Source organism: Pristiophorus japonicus, chromosome 12, assembly GCF_044704955.1.
Source record: "Pristiophorus japonicus isolate sPriJap1 chromosome 12, sPriJap1.hap1, whole genome shotgun sequence".
Taxonomy (NCBI): domain Eukaryota; kingdom Metazoa; phylum Chordata; class Chondrichthyes; family Pristiophoridae; genus Pristiophorus; species Pristiophorus japonicus.
The window spans coordinates 173,967,036-173,991,289 of NC_091988.1; the positions used below are offsets into that span (position 1 = coordinate 173,967,036).

Consider the following 24,254-nt stretch of genomic DNA (forward strand, 5'->3'; position numbering starts at 1 on the left):
GACTGTGGAGAGGAAAGGGAGGCTGGAGATGGGATGGTAGTTTGCAAAGACAAAGGAGTCAAGGGTGTTTTTTTTGAGGAGAGGCGTATTAATGTTAGATTGGAAGGGGAGGGGGACAGTGCCTGAGCAGAGGGAACCGTTAACAATATTAGCTAACATGGGGGCCAGGAAGGAATGTTGGGTAGTCAGCAGGTTGCCGGGAATAGGGGCGAGGTGAGTCTCATGGACAAGATGAGCTCGGAGAGGGTATGAGGCGAAATAGCAGAGAAACTAGTGACAAATGAGTTCAGAGCTAGGGCAAGGGGAAACTTTTGGGGAAGTTTGGCTTGGTGGGTTAGGGGAAGAAAGGGAAGCAACAGAGGTAGCTGAACAGATGGTCTCAATCTAAGTGACAAAAAAGCCCTTGAGCTCCTCGCACTTTTTGGAGGTGAGGGTGGAAGAGACAGGGGAGAGAGGTTTAAGAAGGCCGTTTCTAGTGAAGAGAAGCCAGGGCTTATACTTGCATTCCAGGATGATCCTGAAATAGTGAGACGTTTTGGCTGAGCCGAGCTGGAATCGATGGTGCTTTATGTGGTCTGGCCTGATCTGGCGATGAATGGCTAAACCAGTTGTCTGCCATAAACGCTCAAGTCTGCATCTCTTGGACTTAAGGGAGAGGATATTTAGTTGGGACAAGGGCATCAAAAGGTAGAGGTGAGGGTGTGATTGAGCAGATCGATAGCTGCAGAAATGACATGGTGAATGGAGGTCCAAAGGCTAGACAGTTTTAAAATGCTGTTGTACGTGACTTGGGAGAGAATTTTTTCCAGGGGTGGACACAGAAAGTACGACTGGGAAGGGGAACAGGGATATGAGTGGACCGCAGCATAACTGAGACCTCCTATTTCCACCTCCGTAACGTCGTCCATCTTCACCCTTGCTTCAGCTCCTCCACTGCTGGAACCCTCCATTCATGCTTTTGTTTCTAGACTTGACTATTCCAATGCACTCCTGGCTGGCCTCCCACATTCTACCCTGAGTAAACTAGAGTGATCCAAAACTTGGCTGCCTGTGGCCTAACTCGCATCAAAGTCCCGCTCACCCATCACCCCTGTGCTCGCTGACCTACATTGGCTTCTGGTTAAGCAACGCCTCGATTTTGAAATTCTCATCCTTATTTTCAAATCCCTCCATAGCCTCACCCTTCCCTATCTCTGTAATCTCCTCCAGCCCCACAATCCCAAGAGATGTCTGCGCTCCTCTAATTCTGCCCTCTTGAGCATCCCTGATTATAATTGCACAACCATTGGTGGCCGTGCCTTCTATTGCCAAGGCCCCAAGATCTGGAACTCCCTGCCTAAACCTCTCCACCTCTCTAACTCTTTTTTTTCCCTCAAGACACTCATTAAAACATACCTCCTTGTATATTTCTACTTATGCGGCTCGGTGTCAAATTTTTTATCTCATAATACTGCTGTGAAGCTCCTTGGGATGGTTCACTATGTTAAAAGAAGTTTTTGTTGTTGTTGAGAGTGATACAAGGAAGTGATCAAAGATGGCCTTGTCTGTGATTGGCACAATGAGGGTAGAGAAGCCACATGAGAGGGTAGCCATGAATATGGGTGAAGGAGTTTATACGGAGGGAGAAATTAAGGAAAAAAAAGAGGGCAGCGGACTCAGAGGAGAGAGGACATGATGAGTTGAGATGAAGGTTGAGATCACCGAGGATGAGAAGTTGTTTGATGCAGAGGCTGAGGGAGGAAAACAGTGAAGATATCTGGGTGAGAAATTTGGCGTGGTACTTGAGCGAGCGATAGAGAACGAAGATTTTAACGGAGAGATGAGAGTGATGGAACAAGGTGAGATGATCATCGGAGGAAAAGGTGCTAGAGGAGTTGGGTGACAGACCAAAGTGTGATTTGGTGATAAGGGCCACGCCGTTACTGCGGAAGTCTGAACGGGGAAAGTACTCGAAGGTATAGCCAGGTAGGGAGACTTAATTAAGGGGGAAGGTGTCATCACCCATCAGTCAAATTTCTGTCAAGTTCATGATGTCGATGCAATCATCTACAATAAGCTCATGGATGGCAAAGGCCTTGTTCACAAGTGAACGGACATTCTGGAGGAGGATGTGGAGAGGAGTGGTGAGAGCTAATCCGCTGGTAAAGTCCATGGGATCATAGCTAGGGCGGAGCGGGGGGGGGGGGGAAGTGTGTGAGTGGAACAGGATGGGGATTGCTAAGGCTAGCTCCCAGGCGTAAGTGTAGGATGGGGCATTTAGGAGACAGCAAGAAGTGCCTTAATGGACCCTTCGGAGGATGCCAAGAGAGGCACGGTGGCAGGATAGTAGAAAGGTCAAGGTTTGCTGAAGGGTTGAGGTAAAACACTTAATATACTTGCCTCAAATTCCTCTCTGCTATTTTAGAAGAGTGCTCATGCTTTTTTTTCAAACAGGTTAGTGCCTCCACTAAAATAGCAGAAAGAGGAATTTCAGATAAATGCTTTAATTGCTGGTACATTAGTAATTTCGCACAGCTTAATTTCCAGGCCAAAGTTTTAATTTTAAAATAATTATTTATATGTTTGAGTCATTTCAGCTAAAATCTAATCAAATTAAATCTGTGCCTGCGATTGTAAATGTTATGTTGAAAATTCTGCAATAATTATGATCAAAATTATGTTAAACAGATTGAGAATGCTAAATGAACTAAATTGGAATTACTTCAGTGAGTGAGTTGTGATTAATCTACACCTAGCTGATTTCCCTTCAGAATATTTGCTCATTTACAAAACAGCCCTTCTGATCAATAGCTTCATCACAGATGATTACATTAATATCCTGGCTTTAATAGAACAACGACAACAATTTTCATTTGCATAGTGTCTTTAATGTAGAAAAACATCCCCAGGTTCAGAAACATGGATCATTGGCAATGACTCCATTCCCCCTTACAGAAGCTTCCCTGCCAGGTATGCTTTTCACCACTTGCCTCAGCCAAATTGCCATGATGGCAATATGACCCTCCGCTCCAAATTATACCTTGGCCTCTCCCCCTACTCCCCTGACACCTTCTTCTCCTTCAAGCATCTTAATCTCTTCCATCCCCTACGTCTGCCAATTAAAATTCGCAATATTTACTGCCTCCCCATCCCCCCGCCCCGACCACCCCCTCCCCCACCCAAGCCTCAAGCTGATTTCCTTGTCACAATTATGGAAATAAGCCTGATGCCGGAAGACTCTCCAGGGTCAGTGCTTTCTGGGACAGGTTGGAACAAAGCCTGCACCAACACTGAACCAGTGTCCAGTCGATTAAGACTCCAGGGGCTAAAAATTTGGTGTTTAATGACATCCATTACCGGCATAATATGGTGAAAAAACAGCTCTTCCGACAGCAAGTGGCTGGTCCCGAAGTGTCTGCCATTTTGCAAGAGCTGGCAGCGCTGCTGGTAAAAGCAATGGACATGGAAATGTAAATGGGGAGAAGGTGACATAATTAACATCATCTCAGCGAGCTTGGACCTTAGCACTGAGTTCAGCACTGGGTACTAAGCTCCCCATGAAACCCAGCCTTCAGCAGACTGACAGAGATAGTGTCAACCCTCTTAAATGGACACACACATCTTTCAAGAAAGTTTACATTTAAGATTTTGGACTTTTAAAATGTTTTATTTAAGTAGTGGCTTGCTGCAATACATGTTAAGAGTTTTGTAAGTGTGCAGGGAGTGCTGCTGGACAATTGCAAGCCCTCAACCTCAAATGGTAAAGGAAGATCTCTGGGAAGACAGAAAATGCTGCTACTACTGAGCAGGTCAGGCAACATCAATGGAGAGAGAAACAGAGTTCACATCTCAGGGCAAAATGCTGCCTGACTTGCTGGGTATTTCCAGCATTTTATGCTTTAATTTCAGATTTATAGCACCTGCTCGCAGAGAGAAGAGGAAGTCGCAGAATACGACAAAGCAGAAGAGCAGGAAGCAGAAGGACCACAACCCCAATTCCCTTTTTAACATTTGTCCCACACCTAGGGAATAAGGAGTTATGGAGAGCAGGCAGGGAAGTGGACCTGAGTCCATGATCGGGTCAGCCATGATCGTATTGAATGGCGGAGCAGGCTCGAGAGGCCGTATGGCCCACTCCTGCTCCTATTTCTTATGTTCTTACTGTCCCTCTGTTACTGGCCATCACAGCATTCTCTTGGCCACAGTGCTGAAATGAAATCGTCCACAAAGCAAACTTGCCAATCCAACTTTATACATCTATCCATTCAGTGTTACACCAAGAAATCAAGTCATCACCCTCATGCATTCCCTTAGTGTCTGTCTTGTGTGTGCCTTTTCCTTTCCTGCCGATGTCACACAGTGTTACCCCTGTGGCTGCAGCATGGCTGGTGGAAGGCTGCTGACTTTCAGTGGAGGACACTACAATTGGCCTTGCTGGTTGGCCTTGAAGAGCTGGTGGCTGAAAGTGTCAAATTGAGTGATGGTATTTCTTCTTCTTCTTCTGGTTCTCCTTCTCCTCCTTCTCCTCCTCGCCCTCTTCTTGGTCAGGTTGCATTTCTTGGGTGTATGAAATGGGAAAGGCACAAGGAGGGCGTTGTGGTGAAGTGACGGCCGGAAAGCAAGAGCTGCATGTGAGAAGGAGGATACTGTGTGAGAATACAAGCATCTTGTATCCTTTCAGCCCCGCCACTGGCCAAGGGCTCAACCATACCCCTGCGAGAATGGCCAGCACTGTATCCTCCAAGGGTATGAGGTGAAGTTAGGAATGTTTTTATTCATTCCTGGAATGTAGGCGTCACTGGCAAGGTCAGCATTTATTGCCCATCCCTAAGAGAAGGTGATAGTGAGCTGCCTTCTTAAACCGTTGCAGTCCATGTGGTGAAGGTACTCCCATAGTGCTGTTAGGGAGGGAGTTCCAGGATTTACCATCGGTGGTGTGAAAAATAATGGAATCCCTACTAAAGGAGAAAATAGAAGCACGTCTAGAAACCTTAAATATAGAAACATAGAAAATAGGTGCAGGAGTAGGCCATTCGGCCCTTCTAGCCTGCACCGCCATTCAATGAGTTCATGGCTGAACATGCAACTTCAGTACCCCATTCCTGCTTTCTCGCCATACCCCTTGATCCCCCTAGTAGTAAGGACATCATCTAACTCCTTTTTGAATATATTTAGTGAATTGGCATCAACAACTTTCTGCGGTAGAGAATTCCACAGGTTCACCACTCTCTGAGTGAAGAAGTTTCTCCTCATCTTGGTCCTAAATGGCTTACCCCTTATCCTTAGACTGTGACCCCTGGTTCTGGACTTCCCCAACATTGGGAACATTCTTCCTGCATCTAACCTGTCTGAACCCATCAGAATTTTAAACGTTTCTCTGAGGTCCCCTCTCATTCTTCTGAACTTCAGTGAATACAAGCCCAGTTGATCCAGTCTTTCTTGATATGTCAGTCCCGCCATCCCGGGAATCAGTCTGGTGAACCTTCGCTGCACTCCCTCAATAGCAAGAATGTCCTTCCTCAAGTTAGGAGACCAAAACTGTACACAATACTCCAGGTGTGGCCTCACCAAGGCCCTGTACAACTGTAGCAACAGCTCCCTGCCCCTGTACTCAAATCCCCTCGCTATGAAGGCCAACATGCCATTTGCTTTCTTAACCACCTGCTGTACCTGCATGCCAACCTTCAATGACTGATGTACCATGACACCCAGGTCTCGTTGCACCACCCCTTTTCCTAATCTGTCACCATTCAGATAATAGTCTGTCTCTCTGTTTTTACCACCAAAGTGGATAACCTCACATTTATCCACATTATACTTCATCTGCCATGCATTTGCCCACTCACCTAACCTATCCAAGTCACTTTGCAGCCTCATAGCATCCTCCTCGCAGCTCACACTGCCACCCAACTTAGTGTCATCCGCAAATTTGGAGATACTACATTTAATCCCCTCGTCTAAATCATTAATATATAATGTAAACAGCTGGGGCCTCAGCACAGAACCTTGCGGTACCCCACTAGTCACTGCCTGCCATTCTGAAAAGTCCCCATTTACTCCTACTCTTTGCTTCCTGTCTGACAACCAGTTCTCAATCCATGTCAGCACACTACCCCCAATCCCACGTGCTTTAACTTTGCACATTAATCTCTTGTGTGGGACCTTGTCGAAAGCCTTCTGAAAGTCGAAATATACCACATCAACTGGTTCTCCCTTGTCCACTCTACTGGAAACATCCTCAAAAAATTCCAGAAGATTTGTCAAGCATGATTTCCCTTTCACAAATCCATGCTGACTTGGACCTATCATGTCACCTCTTTCCAAATGCGCTGCTATGACATCCTTAATAATTGATTCCATCATTTTACCCACTACTGAGGTCAGGCTGACCGGTCTATAATTCCCTGTTTTCTCTCTCCCTCCTTTTTTAAAAAGTGGGGTTACATTGGCTACCCTCCACTTGATAGGAACTGATCCAGAGTCAATGGAATGTTGGAAAATGACTGTCAATGCATCCGCCATTTCCAAGGCCACCTCCTTAAGAACTCTGGGATGCAGTCCATCAGGCCCTGGGGATTTATCGGCCTTCAATCCCATCAATTTCCCCAACACAATTTCCCGACTAATAAGGATTTCCCTCAGTTCCTCCTCCTTACTAGACCCTCTGACCCCTTTTATATCCGGAAGGTTGTTTGTGTCCTCCTTAGTGAATACCGAACCAAAGTACTTGTTCAATTGATCTGCCATTTCTTTGTTCCCCGTTATGACTTCCCCTGATTCTGACTGCAGGGGACCTACGTTTGTCTTTACTAACCTTTTTCTCTTTACATATCTATAGAAACTTTTGCAATCCATCTTAATGTTCCCTGCAAGCTTCTTCTCGTACTCCATTTTCCCTGCCCTAATCAAACCTTTGTCCTCCTCTGCTGAGTTCTAAATTTCTCCCAGTCCCCGGGTTCGCTGCTATTTCTGGCCAATTTATATGCCACTTCCTTGGCTTTAATACTATCCCTGATTTCCCTTGATAGCCACGGTTGAGCCACCTTCCCTTTTTTATTTTTACGCCAGACAGGGATGTACAATTGTTGTAGTTCATCCATGCGGTCTCTAAATGTCTGCCATTGCCCATCCACAGTCAACCCCTTAAGTATCATTCGCCAAAATATAGTAATGAATAGTCAGCATGGATTTCAAAATGGAAAGTCTTTCTTGATCAACCTCATTGAATTTTTTGAAGAGGTAACAGAGAGATTAGACAATGGTAATGCAGTAGATGTAATTTCTCTAGATTTTCAAAAGGCCTTCGATGAGGTACCCCATAATGGACTGATGAACAAGGTCAGATAATGTGAAGTCAGGGGATAAGTCGCAGAATGGATAGTTAGCTGGCTTCAAGACAGAAAGCAGAGAGTAAGGGTAAAAAGTAACTATTCACAATGGCAGAAGGTGGGCAGTGGTGTTCCACAAGGATCAGTGTTTGGACCACTGTTATTCACTATTTATATTAATGATTTAGACATTGGAATCAAAAACACAATTTCTAAATTTGCAGATGACACCAAATTGGCGGGGGGGGGGGGGGATAGTCAATACTGAGGAGGGCTGTAACAAATTACAGGAGGACATTAATAAACTTACAGAATGGGCATATAATTGTCAAATGAAGTTCAACACATATAAATGTGAGATATTATATTTTAGTAGGAAGAATGGGGAGTCACTTATTACTTGGAGGGTGTGAGCCTAGGTGGGGTAGAGAAACAAATGAATCTTGGAGTACAAATACACAAATCACTAAAAGTAGCCACGCAGGTTAGCAAGGCCATAAAAAAAGCAAATCAAGCACCAGAGTTTATTTCTAGAGGTATAGAATTGAAAAGTAGGACAGTTATGCTAAACCTGTATCGAACCTTGGTTCGACCACGCTTAGAGTACTGCATACAATTCTGGTCGCCATATTATAAAAAGGATATAGAGGCACTCGAGAGGGTACAGAGAAATTTACAAGGATGATATCAGAAATGCGAGGGCATACATATCAGGAAAGGGTGAACAGGCTGGGTCTCTTGAAAAAAGAAGGCTGAGGGGTGACCAAATAGAGATCTTTAAAATTATGAAAGCTTTTGATAGAATGGATACAGAGATAATGTTTCCATGTGTGCGAAAGAGCATAACTAGAGGACATCAATATAAGGTAGTCACCAAAAAATCCAATTGGGAATTCAGAAGAAACTTCTTTACCCAAAGAGTGATGAGAATGTGGAACTAGCTACCACAGGGAGTGGTTGAAGGGAATAGTATAGATACATTTAAGGGGAGGTTAGATAAGCACACGTGGGAGAAGGGAAAAGCGAGTTATGCTGATAGATTTAGATGAGGAAAGAAGGGCAGTGTCTCGAGTGAAGCATAAACATCAGCATAGACTGGTTATGCCGAATGGCCTGTTTCTGTGCCATATATCCTATGTAATCCTACGTAAAGATTTTGACCCAGTGACGATGCAGGAATGGCAATATATTTCCATATCAGGATGGTGTTCCTATGCACCTGCTGCCCTCGTCCTAGGTGGTAGAGATCGTGGGTTTGGCGGGTGCTGTTGAAGAAGCCATGGTGAGTTGCTGCAGTGCAACTTGTAGATGGTACACACTGCAGCCATGGTGTGCCAATGGTGGAGGAAGTGAATGTTTAAGGTGGTGGATGGGGTGCCAATCAAACGGGCTACTTTGTCCTGGATGGTGTCAATCTTCTTGAGTGTTGTTGGAGCTGCACTCAAATGGAGAGCATTCCATCATACTCCTGACTTGTGCTTTGTAGATGGTGGAAAGGCTTTGGAGAGTCTGGAGGTGAGACACTCACCACAGAATACCTGGCCTCTGACTTGCTCTTGTATTCACAGTATTTATGTGGCTTGTCCAGTTAACTTTCTGGATAATGGTAACCCCCAGGATGTGGCTGGTGGGGGATTCGGCGATGGTAGTGCTGTTGAATGCCAAAGGAATTCTTGTTGGAAATAGTCATTGCCTGGCACTTTTGTGGCGCAAATGTTACTTGCCACTTCTCAGCCCAAGCCTGAAGTTGTCCAGGTCTTCCTGCATGTGGGCACGGACTGTTTCATTATCTGAGCAGTTGCAAATGGAACTGAACACTGCGAATCAGCGAACATCCCCACTTCTGATTTTATGATGGATGAAAGGTCATTGATGAAGCAGCTGAAGACAGTTGTGCCTAAGACCTGCAGTGATGCCCTGGGGCTGAGATGATTGACCTCCAACAACCACAACCATCTTCCTTTGTGCTAGGTATGACTCTAGCCAGTGGAGAGTTTTCCCCGATTCCCATTGACTTCAATTTTACTAGGGCTGCTTGATGCCACACCCGGTCTAATTCTGCCTTGACATCAAGGGCACTCACTTTTACCTCACCTGTGGAATTCACTCTTTTGTCCATGTTTGGACCAAGGCTGTAATGAGGTCTGGAGCCGAGTGATCCTGGCGGTTCCCAAACTGAGCATCAGTGAGTATGTTGTTGGTGAGCGGTGTGCCTCGTGCTTGGTACAGATTGTTGGTAGCTGAGTGACTGGGGTGGGCGAGTTGTACATTGAAAACTGTGTGAGTCTATTGAAGCAGCTGGTAGGAGATGTCTTTGGAAGATGCATTTACTGACCTTGACCACTGGTCTGAGATCATGATGCTTTTTTGGGCACCGGAGCCAGGTCATTGGGGCAACACTGCTGGCAGTGACGATCTCAGTGATGTGGTCCCAAGTCGTTCATTCTGGAGGGCCTCCTGGCCCCTGTGGGTAGGGAACCTCTCTTGCAGTGTTAAACCCCTGCACAAAGCTGGAGCGCTGCATGCGAGACCCTGGGTGCCCTTTCCCTGGTTTGGTAAGCCATTTGAGTTAGTGCAGAAGTACTTTTCCCATTTTTTTAGGTGTGGAAGGGAATTCAGCTGTAAGAGCTGACTGCTCCTATTTGGGAATTCTTTTTAATGTTCATTTTTTTTCAGAAGGCAGTTGAGCTGTAAGGGCTGAAAACTGCATATTTTACATCATTTTTATTTTTATTATTTCAGAAGGCATTTCCCTTTTACGAAAATGATGATGCATTGCTCGTTTAAGATCCCACAATGCTTTCCAAAATCACAGCCTCACTTTCAGAGGCTGTTGGAAGCTGCAACGCTGTTTGTGGATGCCATATTGGGGCTTGATGCCAGAACGAACGTCACCAGGAGGGCGTTGCAAGTGAGTTGAGCGCCGGGCTAATAATCATTAGTCCCTAGCGCCAATTTTTCAGTCATACCAGCACCACCATTTTCGCCCACCGTTAACCTGTGGCCGTGGTGGCACCAGCAGCTTTCGTGTCGCACTCAAATCTTTAGCCCCTGGTTCTTTTTCATCTTCATCCTCAACTATTTCAACACCGTTGATGGAGGACAAGCATCATCCATGTTTTCTTCCCATGAGCAGTACTTTGCACTTACTCACAATAAATGTCAAATGCCAGCATTTTGCTCACCTAAATTCTGCCGAATTCATTTTGTAATTTCTGAGTTAGTGGCCTCTACTGGAAACTGCATCCGTTGGGTGCGTACAGTATTGATGTCGGTTGTTATACTCTCATTGACTAGCTTGCCAGAATGGTCACTTGGATGTGATAACAGAGGGCGATTGTTCCCTATGATACAATAACCCAGCATGATTCAATTCTTTCCGGGTAAAGCAGAGAAAAATAAAAAATGTTTTTCCTGATATCTGACTGTCAGAAGTTGTTTAATGTTAGTGATTCATTCATTATCATTAATTCATAGGCAGTCCCTCGGAATAGAGGAAGACTTGCTTCCACTCCTAAAGTGAGTCCTTTGATGGCTGAACAGTCCAATCCGAGAGCCACAGACTCTGTCACAGGTGGGACAGACATTCGTCGGGGGAAGGGGTGGGGGGGGTAGGACTGATTTACCACACGCTCCTTCTGCTGCCTGCACCTGACCTCTTCACGCTCGCGGCGTTGAGATTCGAAGAGCTCAACACCCTCCTGGATACACTTTCTCCACCTAGGGCGGTCTTCGGCCAGGGACTCCCAGGCGTCAGTGGTGATGTCGCACTTTATCAGGGAGGCTTTGAGGGTGTCCTTGTAACGTTTCCGCTGCCCACTTTTGGCTCATTTGCCATGAAGAAGCTCCGCATAGACCAATTGCTTAGGGAGTCTCGTGTCTGGCATGCAAACTATGTGGCCTGCCCAGCGAAGCTTCAATACTGGGGATGTTAGCCTGGGCAAGGACACTGATGTTGGTGCACCTGTCCTCCCAGGGGATTTGCAGGATCTTGCGGAGACATCATTGGTGATATATCTCCAGCGACTTGAGGTCCTTCTATACATCGTCTATGCCTCTGATCCATATAGGAGGGCAGGTATTACTACAGCCCTGTACACCATGAGCTTGGTGGTAGATTTGAGGGCCTGGTCTTCGAACACTCTTTTCCTCAGGCGGCCAAAGGCTGCACTGGCGCACTGAAGGTGATGTTGAATCTCCGCATCAATGTCTGCCTTTGTTGATAAAAGGCTCCTGAGGTATGGGTAGTGGTCCATGTTGTCGAGGGCCGCGCCGTGAATCTTGATGACTGGGGGGCAGTGCTGTGCGGCGAGGACAGGCTGGTGGAGAACCTTTGATTTACGGATGTTAAGCGTAAGGCCCATGTTTTCATATGCCTCGGTAAATGCATCGACTATATCCTGGAATTCAGCCTCAGAATATGCGCAGACACAGGCGTCGTCCGCGTACTGCAGCTCAACGACAGAGGTTGGGGTGATCTTGGACCTGGCCTGGAGGCGGCGTAGGTTAAACAGCTTCCCACTGGTTCTGTAATTTAGTTCCACTCCAGCGGGGAGCTTGTTGACTGTGAGGTGGAACATGGCAGCGAGGAAGATTGAGAAGAGGGTTGGAGCGATGACACAGCCCTGTTCGACCCCGGTCCGGACGCGGATTGGGTCTGTATGGTAAGGATCACGGCCTGCATGTCATCGTGGAACAGGCGAAGGAAGTTGACAAACTTTTGGGGGCATCCAAAACGGAGGAGGATGCTCCATAAGCCCTCACAGTTACAAAGATCGTTACAAAGACACCAGTAAGCATTATATTCTTGTCATTATGCTTAGATTTTTCTCATATTTAAGATAGGGGCTCTTAATGAAAGAGTAGAAATTATTGCCAGCTATGCTATTGTACAAACATTTAACACACTTGTACCAAATGAACCTCTCTGCTGTTTAGATGGAGCATTACGCTATTTATTTCACACAGCTATATATTGACATGTGTGCCAATTATCCTACATTAGTAAAAAAGCCTGTCCAAGGAGGTTGCTGGTATCAGCAGTGTTTGTCAGAATAGTTTCATACAAGAATATTGATAACCCAAATTTAACCCAATGTGGAAGTGAGGCACAAAACAAAGTTACTGAAATGCTTTGAGATGTTTCAGAACTATTACAAGCTAGAAAAGGCAGAACTGCTTACTAACAGTTTAAAAAAAATTAAGGATAGATAGATTAGATAACAATATTGACTCTGTTTTCCATCTTCGGCTAGCAAGGTTTCATTTGACTAGACCTGTCCATATATACATTGTTTGTCAGCGTTTGCTTCTCTGCAAAATGACCTCTCAAGCTTTTCTGTGCTGCCTTCAAAAGGTGCCACCTGCCATCATCAAAATCATAGGGTTTGAGGTGTACATGTCCTGTGGAGGCTGAAGTTGTGGAGATGATAGATAGTTTAAGCAGATATTTCGGTGCAATGATTTCCACTTTTGTCAAGTTCAAGTCAGTGCACATGCTCTATCATGAAACACAACAGGTTTTGTAATTGTAAGCAAAATGAACATTGGCTGCTCATCCTGTGTCTTTAAAGTTATAAAAGGTTTTGTGGGGAAGGGCATAGCTAAAGGCTATCAATATAAGATAGTCACCAAGAAATCCAATAGGGAATTCAGTAGAAACTTCTTTACCCAGAGAGGGGTGAGAATGTGGAACTCGCTACCACAGGGAGTAGTTGAGGCAAATAGTACAGATGCATTTAAGGGGAAGCTAGATAAGCATATGAGGGAGAAGGGAATAGAGGGTTATTCTGATAGAGTTAGATGAGGAAAGACAGGAGGAGGCTTGAGTGGAGCTGGTGTTGTAAACAACCCACCTCACTCTATATTGTAATGTTATTTATTGTAGTCAGAAGAGAGGCAGCTCTCAGCTCTTAACCCAGCTCCCCCTGTGGGAAACTGACATGTTCAGATCAGCTTTCCATTTTATACAACGTCCGATTTTACTTTCCGTGGAATTCAATTTGGTATGTAGGGCAGTATGCCTGCTTTGTCTAGGTGCATGAGAACTGAGGAAGGTTTCCTGCAGTGCATGGTACCCTAACAGGAGAAATTATGACTTTTTTGTCCATTCATGTCTCTACTGAAGACACATCACATGATTAGGGTCTCACAGGCCATCTGGAAAGGATGCCTGCAATTCTCTTGAATTGAAAGCAATTTTTTGCTGTGCACCAGTGGTTCTGAGAATATTGAATGAACAATATCACTCATGCTCACTGAATGAGTTTTGAGCGAGGGATCACAAGGACGTGCGCATCACCATGACAGAAACCGACAACTGCTGGATGGACCACCGCCTAATCCGTTCCGTCATCAACATTAATATAGCCCCAAAGCGACGACAGCAATAGAAGCAATGTCTCAGAAAAATCAACGGCGGGGCTCTCAAAGACCCAGCTAAGAAAGCCCTATACATCCAGCACCTCATTGCCAACCTGGCAACCCTCGATGACCCCGAGACGCAGAGTGCCCACAGCACTTGGTCTGCCCTCCAGGCCACCATAAGCAGTGCCTGCGAAGAGACGCTCAGTCACTCAACCTGGAAACACCAGGACTGGTTTGATGAGAATGACCAGGAGATCCAGGAGCTAATAAACCGCAAGTGCAGGGCATTTCTGAACCTAAAGCTTATTGTCTACAAGGCTGTAGGGATACCCGCCCTCCTGTATGACTCAGAGATGTGGGCCATATACAGTAGATACCTCAAATCGCTGGAGAAATACCACCAACGCTGCCTCCGCGAAATCCTGCAAATGCCCATGGAGGATAGACGCACCAACATCAGTGTTCTCGATCAGGCCAACATCCCCAGCATCGAAGCACTGACCACACTCGACCAGGTCCATTGGGCGGGCCTCATTGTCCGCATGCCCGACAAAAGACTCCCAAAGCAAGCGCTCTACTGAAACTCCTACACGGCAATCAATCCCCAGATGGGCAGAGGAAACGTTTTAAGGACACCCTCAAAGCCTCCTTGATAAAATGCAACATCCCCACAGAGACCTGGGAATCCCTGGCCAACGATCGCCCTTAGTGGAGGAAGAGCATCTGGGAGGGCACTGAGCACCTCAAGTCTCATCGCCGAGAACATGCAGAAAACAAGCGCAGGCAGCGGAAGGAATGTGCGGCAAACCAGGCTCCCCACCCACCCTGTCCCACCTGTGACAGAGACTGTAATTCCTGTATTGGACTGTACAGTCATCCGAGAACTCACTTTTAGAGTGGAAGCAAGTGTTCCTCGATTTTGAGGGATGGGCTATGATGATGATGATGATGGTGCCAAATAATACGAATTAATATAGCATGTTATTTATAACTTCTATTTATTGTTGCAGGAGACGAACATTACAATTGAATTTCCACATCAGCACAACAGAAAATATTTGGAACATCTAAGCAATACACATGACAAGTTGTAGCTTTAATTTGAAGATTTCCATAGAGTTAGTGAAAACATTTCTCTTTAACTGATTTTTTTCTTCAATTAACATGTAAATATACAGTTAAATTACAGATGAGTGGACCAATACTGATATAATTATTAACACAAAATGTTTTTACGTAACGGTTACTGCACTCCAAATAGAATCCACTGTGCGAAACACTTTGAAATGTTTTGGCATGATAAGATGCTATATAAATGCAAGAATTATTATAAATATTCATATAAGATATCATATTCTTCAAAAGAAACTGCAGCAAAGATCCTGTAAAACAAGATAAACACTTAATAAGATGACTGCAGAAACAATTGTCAACTGCTGCCCGTGAATGAATGACCATCTCGGGGACTATGATCTTAAAATGACCCTGTGCAATATCAGAGTACAAATGCTTAACGTGTTCTTCCATCTACTCTTTTAATGCTGGCAGTAACCTATGATAATGGGGAAGCACCTCTGGTGAAATAGCAGAGAAATGAATTTGATATGAATTTGTGCAGCGTTAATATGCTAATCTCATAGAGTGATTTCAAACCCTATGAGTGCACTTGCTGCACATTAGAAATTTTATTGGGATGTTCAGAACATATTTTGTTCTCAAAAAGCATCTGCTTCAGCTTAGAAATGTGTTAAATTGGAAACTGGTAAAATGAATAATGGATAAGTTAGCTCACAATATGGGAGATCATATGTAAGGATTAAAAATCCCATCCCATTGGAGATGTAAATAGCCACAAATAATGAATGTGAAAAAGCAAATATGTTTTCATGCTACTGCCACAGTATGAGCCAATAAGCAGCAATAGGTGTTATTACAATCAAAAGTATATTTTGTAATTTTTACATAACTTATTTTAACAAGCAAAAGTCTGCTTTCTCCTTACCATCTCGGTTATTTGCTCTCAGTAACATGCATCCAAAAATATTCACTATTTTGCAAGTCTGTGCTTACAGTCAAATAACCTCTAACTGGAATAATGAAACTTACAAAAAGTGCTTTACATTCAGTCACAAAAGGCAGACATTAATATTATTCTCAATTTTGTGGTGAAACAATCACATTTACTAGCATGATGAAAGTATTAATATATTTAATTAACTGGCAATAATATCTTTATCAAATGGTCATTAATATATCTGAAAATCAAATACTGCTTTTTGTGTAGACAAGCATTACGAGCTTAAAGAGTTGCTTAACCTGTCACACATTTCTAGTGGGAAGCTAGTCTTGTCTGAAAAACTGAGCTGTGTGAAATTGCCTGTGCTGTTTATTTTTTAAATGTCTTACATTAATTCATGTCATGTTTCAGATTCTGACTCATTATCCGCTGAGATAACTTTTCACTAACTTCATCTTCTCATTTTAAAATAAGCACTTAATTTATTGAAATCAGATAAGTGTCTGCCTCATTCATTTTGAAAATGCAGCAAGTGTTTATTTTCAAAGGCCTATAATTTGAGTCAGCTCTGCATTTGAGTTAATTTTGTTCTCCTGGTGGCCAGAAGCTGAAGGAGTCTCCACTTCTAGTCATGCAACATTTTCAGTCCCATCTGTATTCTTACATGAGTAAGCAACACCTTTTGTCATACTTTTCATCCCGTTTGACATCTTAAGTTCTGTTTTAAAAGTGGAGGGAATGCAAAATTCTTTAAAGCACCTTTTGAAGTTTTCATCCAGAAAGGCATAAAGAACAGGATTGAGGCTGCTATTGGCATATCCAAGAGCAACACAAAAATACCAGCTTGGCATAATTGCCATGATTTCATGATTACAGACAGCTTGCACTAACACGAGAATATGGATTGGAGTCCAACAGATGATGAAAACTGCAACAACCACTAAGACCATTCTTGTAATTCTACGCAAGTTCCTGTCCTTCTCCTTTGATCCAGAAAGCACGCGCACACTTCTTAACCGCCTAAGCATTAAAGTGTAACAAACTGTTATGATCGTGACTGGAATAACAAAGGAAAAAAGAAACACGGCAATTTCAATTGTGGGCTTCCAGTAACTGTGAGGCTGAGGATGAACCAAAAGGCATTCAATTTCTGTAATAAAAGAAACAAAACAAGTTAAAACATGTTAACATTTGAATATTCTTCAACAGGTTTGTTTAATGATGCTGCACATCGGTGTATTACTAGTTGCTTCCCTGTGGCATTGCACATGAGCAGTCAAGTTCAAATGTAGTCTTCAGATGGAGTATAAAGGATAAGAGATAACTGGACCAAGGAGCTCAGATTTTATTCAGTCCCCATTTTACATTCATACATTCTGTTTTTATTTTTATATTCACATTATAGTTCCTATGTCCACATTTGTTGTGGAACCTGCCTATGTAAACTTGTTAAAAGAACATAAGAAATAGCAGCAGGAGTAAGTCATTTGACCCCTTGAGTCTGCTCTGCCATTTAATAAGATCATGGCTGATCTGATCATGGACTCAGCTCCATTTCCCTGCCCGCTCCCCATAACCCTTTATTCTCTTATCGCTCAAAAATCTGTCTATCTCCGCCTTAAATATATTCAATGACCCAGCCTCCACAGTTTTCTGGGGCAGAGAATTCCACGGATTTACAACCCTCTGAGAGAAGAAATTCCTCCTCAACTCAGTTTTAAATGGGCGGCCCCTTATTCTGAGATTATGCCGCCTAGTTTTAGTTTCCCCTATGAGTGGAAATATCCTTGCTGCATCCACCTTGTCGAGCCCCCTCATTATCTTATATGTTTTGATAAGATCACCTCTCATTCTTCTGAACTCCAATGAGTATAGGCCCAACCTACTCAACCTATCTTCATAAGTCAACCCCCTCATCTCCGGAATCAACCTAGTGAACCTTCTCTGAACAGCCTCCGATGCAAGTATATCGTTCCTTAAATACGGAGACCAAAACTGTACGCAGTACTCCAGGTGTGGCCTCACCAATACCTTGTATAGTTGTAGCAGGACGTCTCTGCTTTTATACTATATACCCCTTGCAATAAAGGCCAACATTCCTTTTGCCTTCCTGATTACATGCTGTACCTGCGTACTAACTTTTTGTGTTTCATGCACTTGGACTCCCAGGTCCCTCTGTACTACAGCACTTTGCAATTTTTCTCTATTTAAATTATAATTTGCTTTTCTATTTTTTCTGCCAAAGTGGAAACCTCATTGTACTCTATCTGCCAAATTTTTGCCCACTCACTTAGCCTGTCTATAATGTACAAATTGTACAGATTTTCTGTGTCCTCCTCACAATTTGCTTTCCCACCTAACTTTGTATCATCAGCAAACTTGGCTACATTACACTCGGTCCCTTCATCCAAGTCATTAATATAGATTGTAAATAGTTGAGGCCCCGCCATCGATACCTATGGCACCCACTAGTTACTATTTGCCAACCGGAAAATGACCCGTTTATCCCGACTCTCTGTTTTCGGTTAGTTAGCCCATCCTCTATCCATGCTAATATATTACCCCCAACCCCATGAACTTTTATATTGTGCAGTAACCTTTTATGTGCCACCTTATCGAATGCCTTCTGTAAATCCAAATACACCAAATCCACTGGTTTCCCCTTATCCACCCTGCTCGTTACATCCTCAAAGAACTCCAGCAAATTTGTCAAACACAATTTCCCTTTCGTAAAACCATGCTGACTCTGCTCTCTGCTTGATTGAATTATGCTTTCTCAAATGTCCTGTTACTGTTTCCTTAAGAATGGACTCCAGCATTTTCTCAATGACAGATGTTAGGCTAACTGGTCTATAATTTCCTGCTTTCTGTCTGCCTCCTTTTTTAAACAGGGGCATTACATTTGCAGTTTTTCAATCCGCTGGGACCTCCCCAGAGTCCATGCAATTTTGGTAGATTACAACCAATGCATTCACTATCTCTGCAGCCACCTCTTTTAGGACTCTAGGATGCAAGCCATCAAGTCCAGGGGACTTGTCCACCTTCAGTCCCATTATTTTACTGAGTACTACTTCTTTAGTGATAGTGATTGTATTAAGTTCCTTCCTCCCTCTAGTCCCTTGATTATCCACTATTGGAATGTTTTTAGTGTCCTCTGCCATGAAGACCGATACAAAATATTTGTTCAAAGTCTCTGCATTTCCCTGTAACTATACTCTCCTGCCAGTGGCTCAGCAAGTATGTCCAGTGAGTTGCTCACCTATATCGACCAGGAGGTTCTTTTAGGTTCAATTTAAGAAAAGACTTAGATTTCTATAGCGCCTTTTACCACCGGACGTCTCAAAGTACTTTACAGCCAATGAAGTACTTTTGGAAAGTAATCACTGTTGTAATGCAGGAAACGCAGCAACCAATTCACGCACAAGTAAGCTCTCACAAACAGCAATGTGATAATGACCAAATAATCTTTTCTTTTGTTATGTTGATTGAGGGATAAATATTGGCCAGGACACTGGGGATAACACCCCTGCTCTTCTTCAAAATAGTGCCAAGCATCTTTTAAATCCACTTGAGAGAGCAGATGGGGCAGGGCCTCAGTTTAATGTTTCATCCAATAGTGTAGTGCTCCCTCAGCACTGCACTGGAGTGTCAGCTTAGATTTCAAGATTTAGACTTGAATGCACATCCTTCTGACTCAGAGGCAAAAGTGCTACCCACTAAGCCACAAGGAAGAGAGGAGGAGGAGAGAGAGAGAGACAGAGGGGAGGAGGAGAGAGAGACAGAGGGAAGAGAGCGAGACCGAGAAAGAGCGTGCTGCATTAGCTGACCTTGGACAGGGTGCCAGTAGGGATGCTACAATTGGTCTCCACCCCCACCCAAACTAGGAAGGGAAAAATTGGCTAGGGTTTGTGCTCCTGATCACTATCCAAATAACATTTGCTGGAAGTGCACATGTGTGGATGCAATGGGAAGACAGAATCATGCTTGGCTACGATACCTCTATGGTAAATAGCTTGCTGAAACTCAATGTCGAGACTTTCAAATGTAAAATGCCCACATGGGCCCAATACCAGAAGCATAAAAACACATCCCAGCAAGGTCTTCATACTTTTAAGGAGACAATGCAATGGAATGGAGAAAAAAAATGGTGAGAAAAGGAAAACCAAAAGAGACTGGAAGCAGTGATTAAATGAAAAAGAAAGTTCTTACTGGGCTTTATCTTTGGCTTCTCCAAGGATTATAACATAATCTCCACCAAGATCCTATTTCAGATCAGGTGAAATACTTGTACTGGAGCCTATATGTAGCGATGGTAAATACAGGATTACTGTGATCTCGTGATATGTTAAAAGCTTTCCAGATCAGTCCAAAAAAAGAAGACAAGATATTGGGCTCAATTTTCCCCAATGCCGTTTTTGGCGTATTTCAAGAGTTCCGCCCGTTTTTTTTGGCCCCAATTATCCAAATAAAAAAACTGAAAGTTTCCCCATTCTCATTTTTGAAATTGGCGCTGCGCAACCTGTCCTTTAGCTTTGGGGGTGGAGCCTAATGTCTGCACCGAAAAATGGATGCCCCCCCTTCTGCACATGCGTGAAAAAAAAGACGATTTTTAGGTGACTGCTATGGGTGCGTATGCCCAGTACACCTCCCAGTCTGCATTCAGCCAGTTTTAAAGAGCCATTTGTGTGTGAAAAGTTTGAGTGTTGTGTGAAAACTTTAATTCTCAGTGGAAAAATCAAAGCTACAAGATGCAACGGGGCTCAAGGACCAAGAATTTCTCACAGGATGAAGTGGAGGCACTGGTTACTGTAATTGAGGCCAGATGGCACGAGCTGGACACCAGCAGAGGTCAAATACAAGTTTCACCAAAAGAAATGAAGAAACGCTGGAACCAACTTGCAGAAGATTACTGTGCAATGGTGACCACCCCGAGATCTGGAGGCCAGTGCAAAAAGAAGTGGCAGGACCTTGGTCAAGTAGTTAGTGTAAGTAATATTTTCATTTATTCACTGGAATTGCAATTGTAAATGTGACCATCTGTATGTCCCACCCAGCAGAAAGACACCCTCTCTAAAAAGTTATATTTTCATCTTTGCAGAGGAAGGTAGCACACAACAAAGAGAGAGAGAACTCAACAGGAGGAGGCCTGGCAAATCTGCACCCACTGACACCCTTGGAAGAAAAGGTCGCTGCATAGTTGGGTCCTGCCTGGAGAAAAGCAACTACCACTGCACAAGTTGGGCCCACACTCAAGGGAGAGGGTAAGTCCTGAAAATTCCACAGTCTGCCTTTGCGAAATGTTAAGTACTGCGCAGACTAGCCATGCTTCGGTTCATGGGGAAGACTCCGTCAGCTACGCTTCAGTTGATGCAATGTGCTATCATTCATTGTGCTCCTTCAAATGAACCTGCTGCCTGCGCTTTGTGAGCCTACTCATGTCACCCTGCCCCCTCCTCTGCTGCTAACCATTTGTCTGTTCTGTTATATTTTGGAGAACTTGAGGCCAACCCTGACGAGGCTGAAGCCGATGCAGAAGAAGATTCCGACGTGGACGAGCCTGAAGAGATAATTTTCCAATCCCACCTTCCAGACCATGATCATGGAGGTGAGGGAAAGAGGCAGGGGAGGGGGAGGATGAAGCCCCCACAGTTGTACTCAATCTGGAGGAGGTGCTGGTGCCGCCCATTGAGATGCCAGCCCCTTTCCTGAGTGTTGGGACATTTCATGGTTTCACACAGTCCGAGGCTGCAGGTCCCAGTGGGATGCAGCGAGCCACACCCAGGGTAAGGAGGGGAAGGAGAGCTTGATAGCGCTTTCCTGAGATGCAGGATGTAATAGATGTGGATCAGATGATGGCAATGAGTGTGGAGAGCATTGACCTTATGCAATCACTCCTGGACACCATTAGTGGTGTGTGTGTGGGTGATGAGGTATCGGAAGAAGTAACAACATTCTCGCGAAAAATAGAAACACTGTCCGGGCACATTAGGGATGGAATGTTGCAGGTAGCTGATACACTGTCAGTGAACATGAGGGAGGGAATGCTGCAGGCTGCAATAAGGGAACACGCCCAGACCCTGCAGCCATTGATGGAATCAACTGCCACTCCCACTCCAATCTCCAGACTAATTTCTGAAGAGGCCCAAGCCGGGCCTTCCACATTACCGCCTGCCTATGATCCCCATCAAGAATTGTGCATTACCCGAGATGTTCGAAAGAATAAGCTTGGTACCAACCTGAGAAATGCTGTGCCACCACCTGCGGGCAGGGGTGGAGTCAACAAGACTAAATGCAGTGGGCGGTCTTAGCATAAAGTGGAGGAGAGATGGGTGCAGCCTTTCTTTGCTGCTGTTGTTGTTATTATTATTAGTGTTGTTACTGTTGTAACTGTTCTCAAATTAAAAGATTTTTGTAAGTGATGTAAATTTACAAGTTTCTTAACTGAAAACTTTAAAGTTTGATACAAGAATATTTTTATTATAGTTAATTTAAATACAAACAAGTGTTAAATTTTTGAATAAAATGTATTTTAAATTATAAAAGAATCATTTCCATTATTTGTTCCATTATTAACACAACTTTTTGAACGAAAGAAGAATAATTTCCATTATTTGTTCCATTAACACAATGCAACATTATGGAACAGGTCCAAACAGTAAACATAGTCCATTTGGAATAGTTGCCACTGAGCCTTCAGGCAGCAAAGGGTTCATGGATGAGCTGCTGGCACAAGGCTCGAGCAATCGTTAAAGGGGCACGATGGCCCGCCCTCCTCCGCCGTGCTCCGGGTTCAGGTAGTTGCATGGCTTCCTCGTCCTCCTCCTCCTCCTCGTCATCTGCATCTTCCTCCTCATCATCAGCCACTCTCACCTCAGGTGGGTCTTCTTCTACTTCATGATGGCTAGGTTATGCAGCATGTAGCACACAACAGTGAACTGACTGACAATCTCAGGGGAGTATTGCAAGTAGCCTCTGTAATGGTCCAGGCATCAGAAACGCTACTTCAAGATGCCAATGGTGCTCTCTATTGTGCTGCGTGTCGCAATGTGCGACATGTTGTATTCCCTGTCAGCGTCTGTCTGGGTCACGCATAGGGGCATCATGAGCCAGGTGGCAAGGCCGTACCCTTTATCTCCCAGCAGCCAGCTCTGACTTTCTAGCTGCTGCTGAAACATGGCAGATATAGTGCTCTCACGTAGGATGAACGCATCATGGGTGCTCCCAGGGTATCTCGCATCAACTGCCATGATGTGTCATCACAGACAAGCTGCATGGTCATGGAGTGGAAACCCTTTCTGTTCCTGTACATCTTTGAATCCTCCAAAGGTGCTCACAAGGCAATGTGGGTACAATCAAAGCAGCCCTGTACCTTTGGGAAGCCAGTAATCCTGGAGAAGCCCACAGCCCTTTCACGCATTGCCTGGGTGGTCATGGGGAACTTTGTGTAGTCATTCCTCTGGGCATATAGTGCAACAGTCACCTGCCGAATGCAGAAATGTGTTGCATGTTGAGAAATGGCGCACACATCCCCAGTTGTGGCCTGAAATGATCCAGATGCATAAAATAAAAGTACAGCTGGAACCTTCAACTGACAAAGAAGTCCTCCTGACGCTTCTAGGTTGCAGGTCTGTTTTTATTAACTCACAGATCTCGGTTACAACTTCTTTGCAGAAACGCAGCCTTCTGACACAGTCTGCATCACTCAGGTGCAGGTATGAATGCCTTTCTCGATATACCCGACGTGGGTAAGGCCTCCTGCTCATCATCCCACGGGCTCTGAGGGTGCTCATGCGATGACGTCGAATCAATCTTCTGCTCCACAGCACCATCATGCATACCTCATGCATGAGGTATGGCATTGTCAATATTGCTCCCATAATTTAATTATAGCTTTGCAAGAAGCTTAAGACAGCAGGACAAAGCACTTACATCTTCTTTCCTCTCTCTCTCCCCAAGCTGGACAAACTAGTATGGACCACACCCTGGTCTGAACATGCGCAATAGGCTTGCTTAGAACGGGAAGCTAGGCATTCAATGAAGAAACAAAGTCTAATTCAATTCTTTAATTTTTGATGTTTTTCAAAGTACCACCCCACCATCGAATTTCTCCTCACCGGACTTGAGGGATGAAGCGTCGGCCAGCAGAATCATTTCCTCGCCCGGACACAGGAGCTCGGCTTCCAACACCCATCCCCCACCCACTGGACTTCTTTTGAAGCTGCTCTATAGCTTAAGGGTTCTCATCCCTTATATAAGTGGCTGGTAGTTCAGTTCAGCTTCCACCCCAACCCCACACCCCTCCCGGGCTTTTTTTGAAGCTGATCCCCGAACCCCTGTATGTGGGCGAGGGAGCGATTCTGCCGGCCGACGCTCCGACCCTCGAGTCTGGTGAGGAGACGTTCGGTAGTGACGTGGTACTTTGAAAAAAATCAAAACTTAAAGAATTGCATTTGACTTCCATTTTCTCCTTTTTGACTTTGAAACAAGTAAGATTCACGATGCATATTTTTTGCATTCTTGACTCCCTCCAAAACTTCGCCTAAAAACAATGGCATCTTTCTGCG

General features: G+C 44.4%; 1 protein-coding gene across 1 annotated transcript in view; it reads right to left on the minus strand.

Annotated features, from left to right (window-relative positions):
• Positions 1–16,319: 16,319 nt before the first annotated feature.
• Positions 16,320–24,254, minus strand: part of oprl1 (opiate receptor-like 1) — a 96,736-nt gene continuing 88,801 nt past the window's right edge. The window contains exon 4 of the mRNA XM_070895073.1: positions 16,320–16,840. Within this exon, the coding sequence (XP_070751174.1) occupies positions 16,320–16,840 (521 nt within the window). The remainder of the gene's footprint in view (positions 16,841–24,254) is intronic.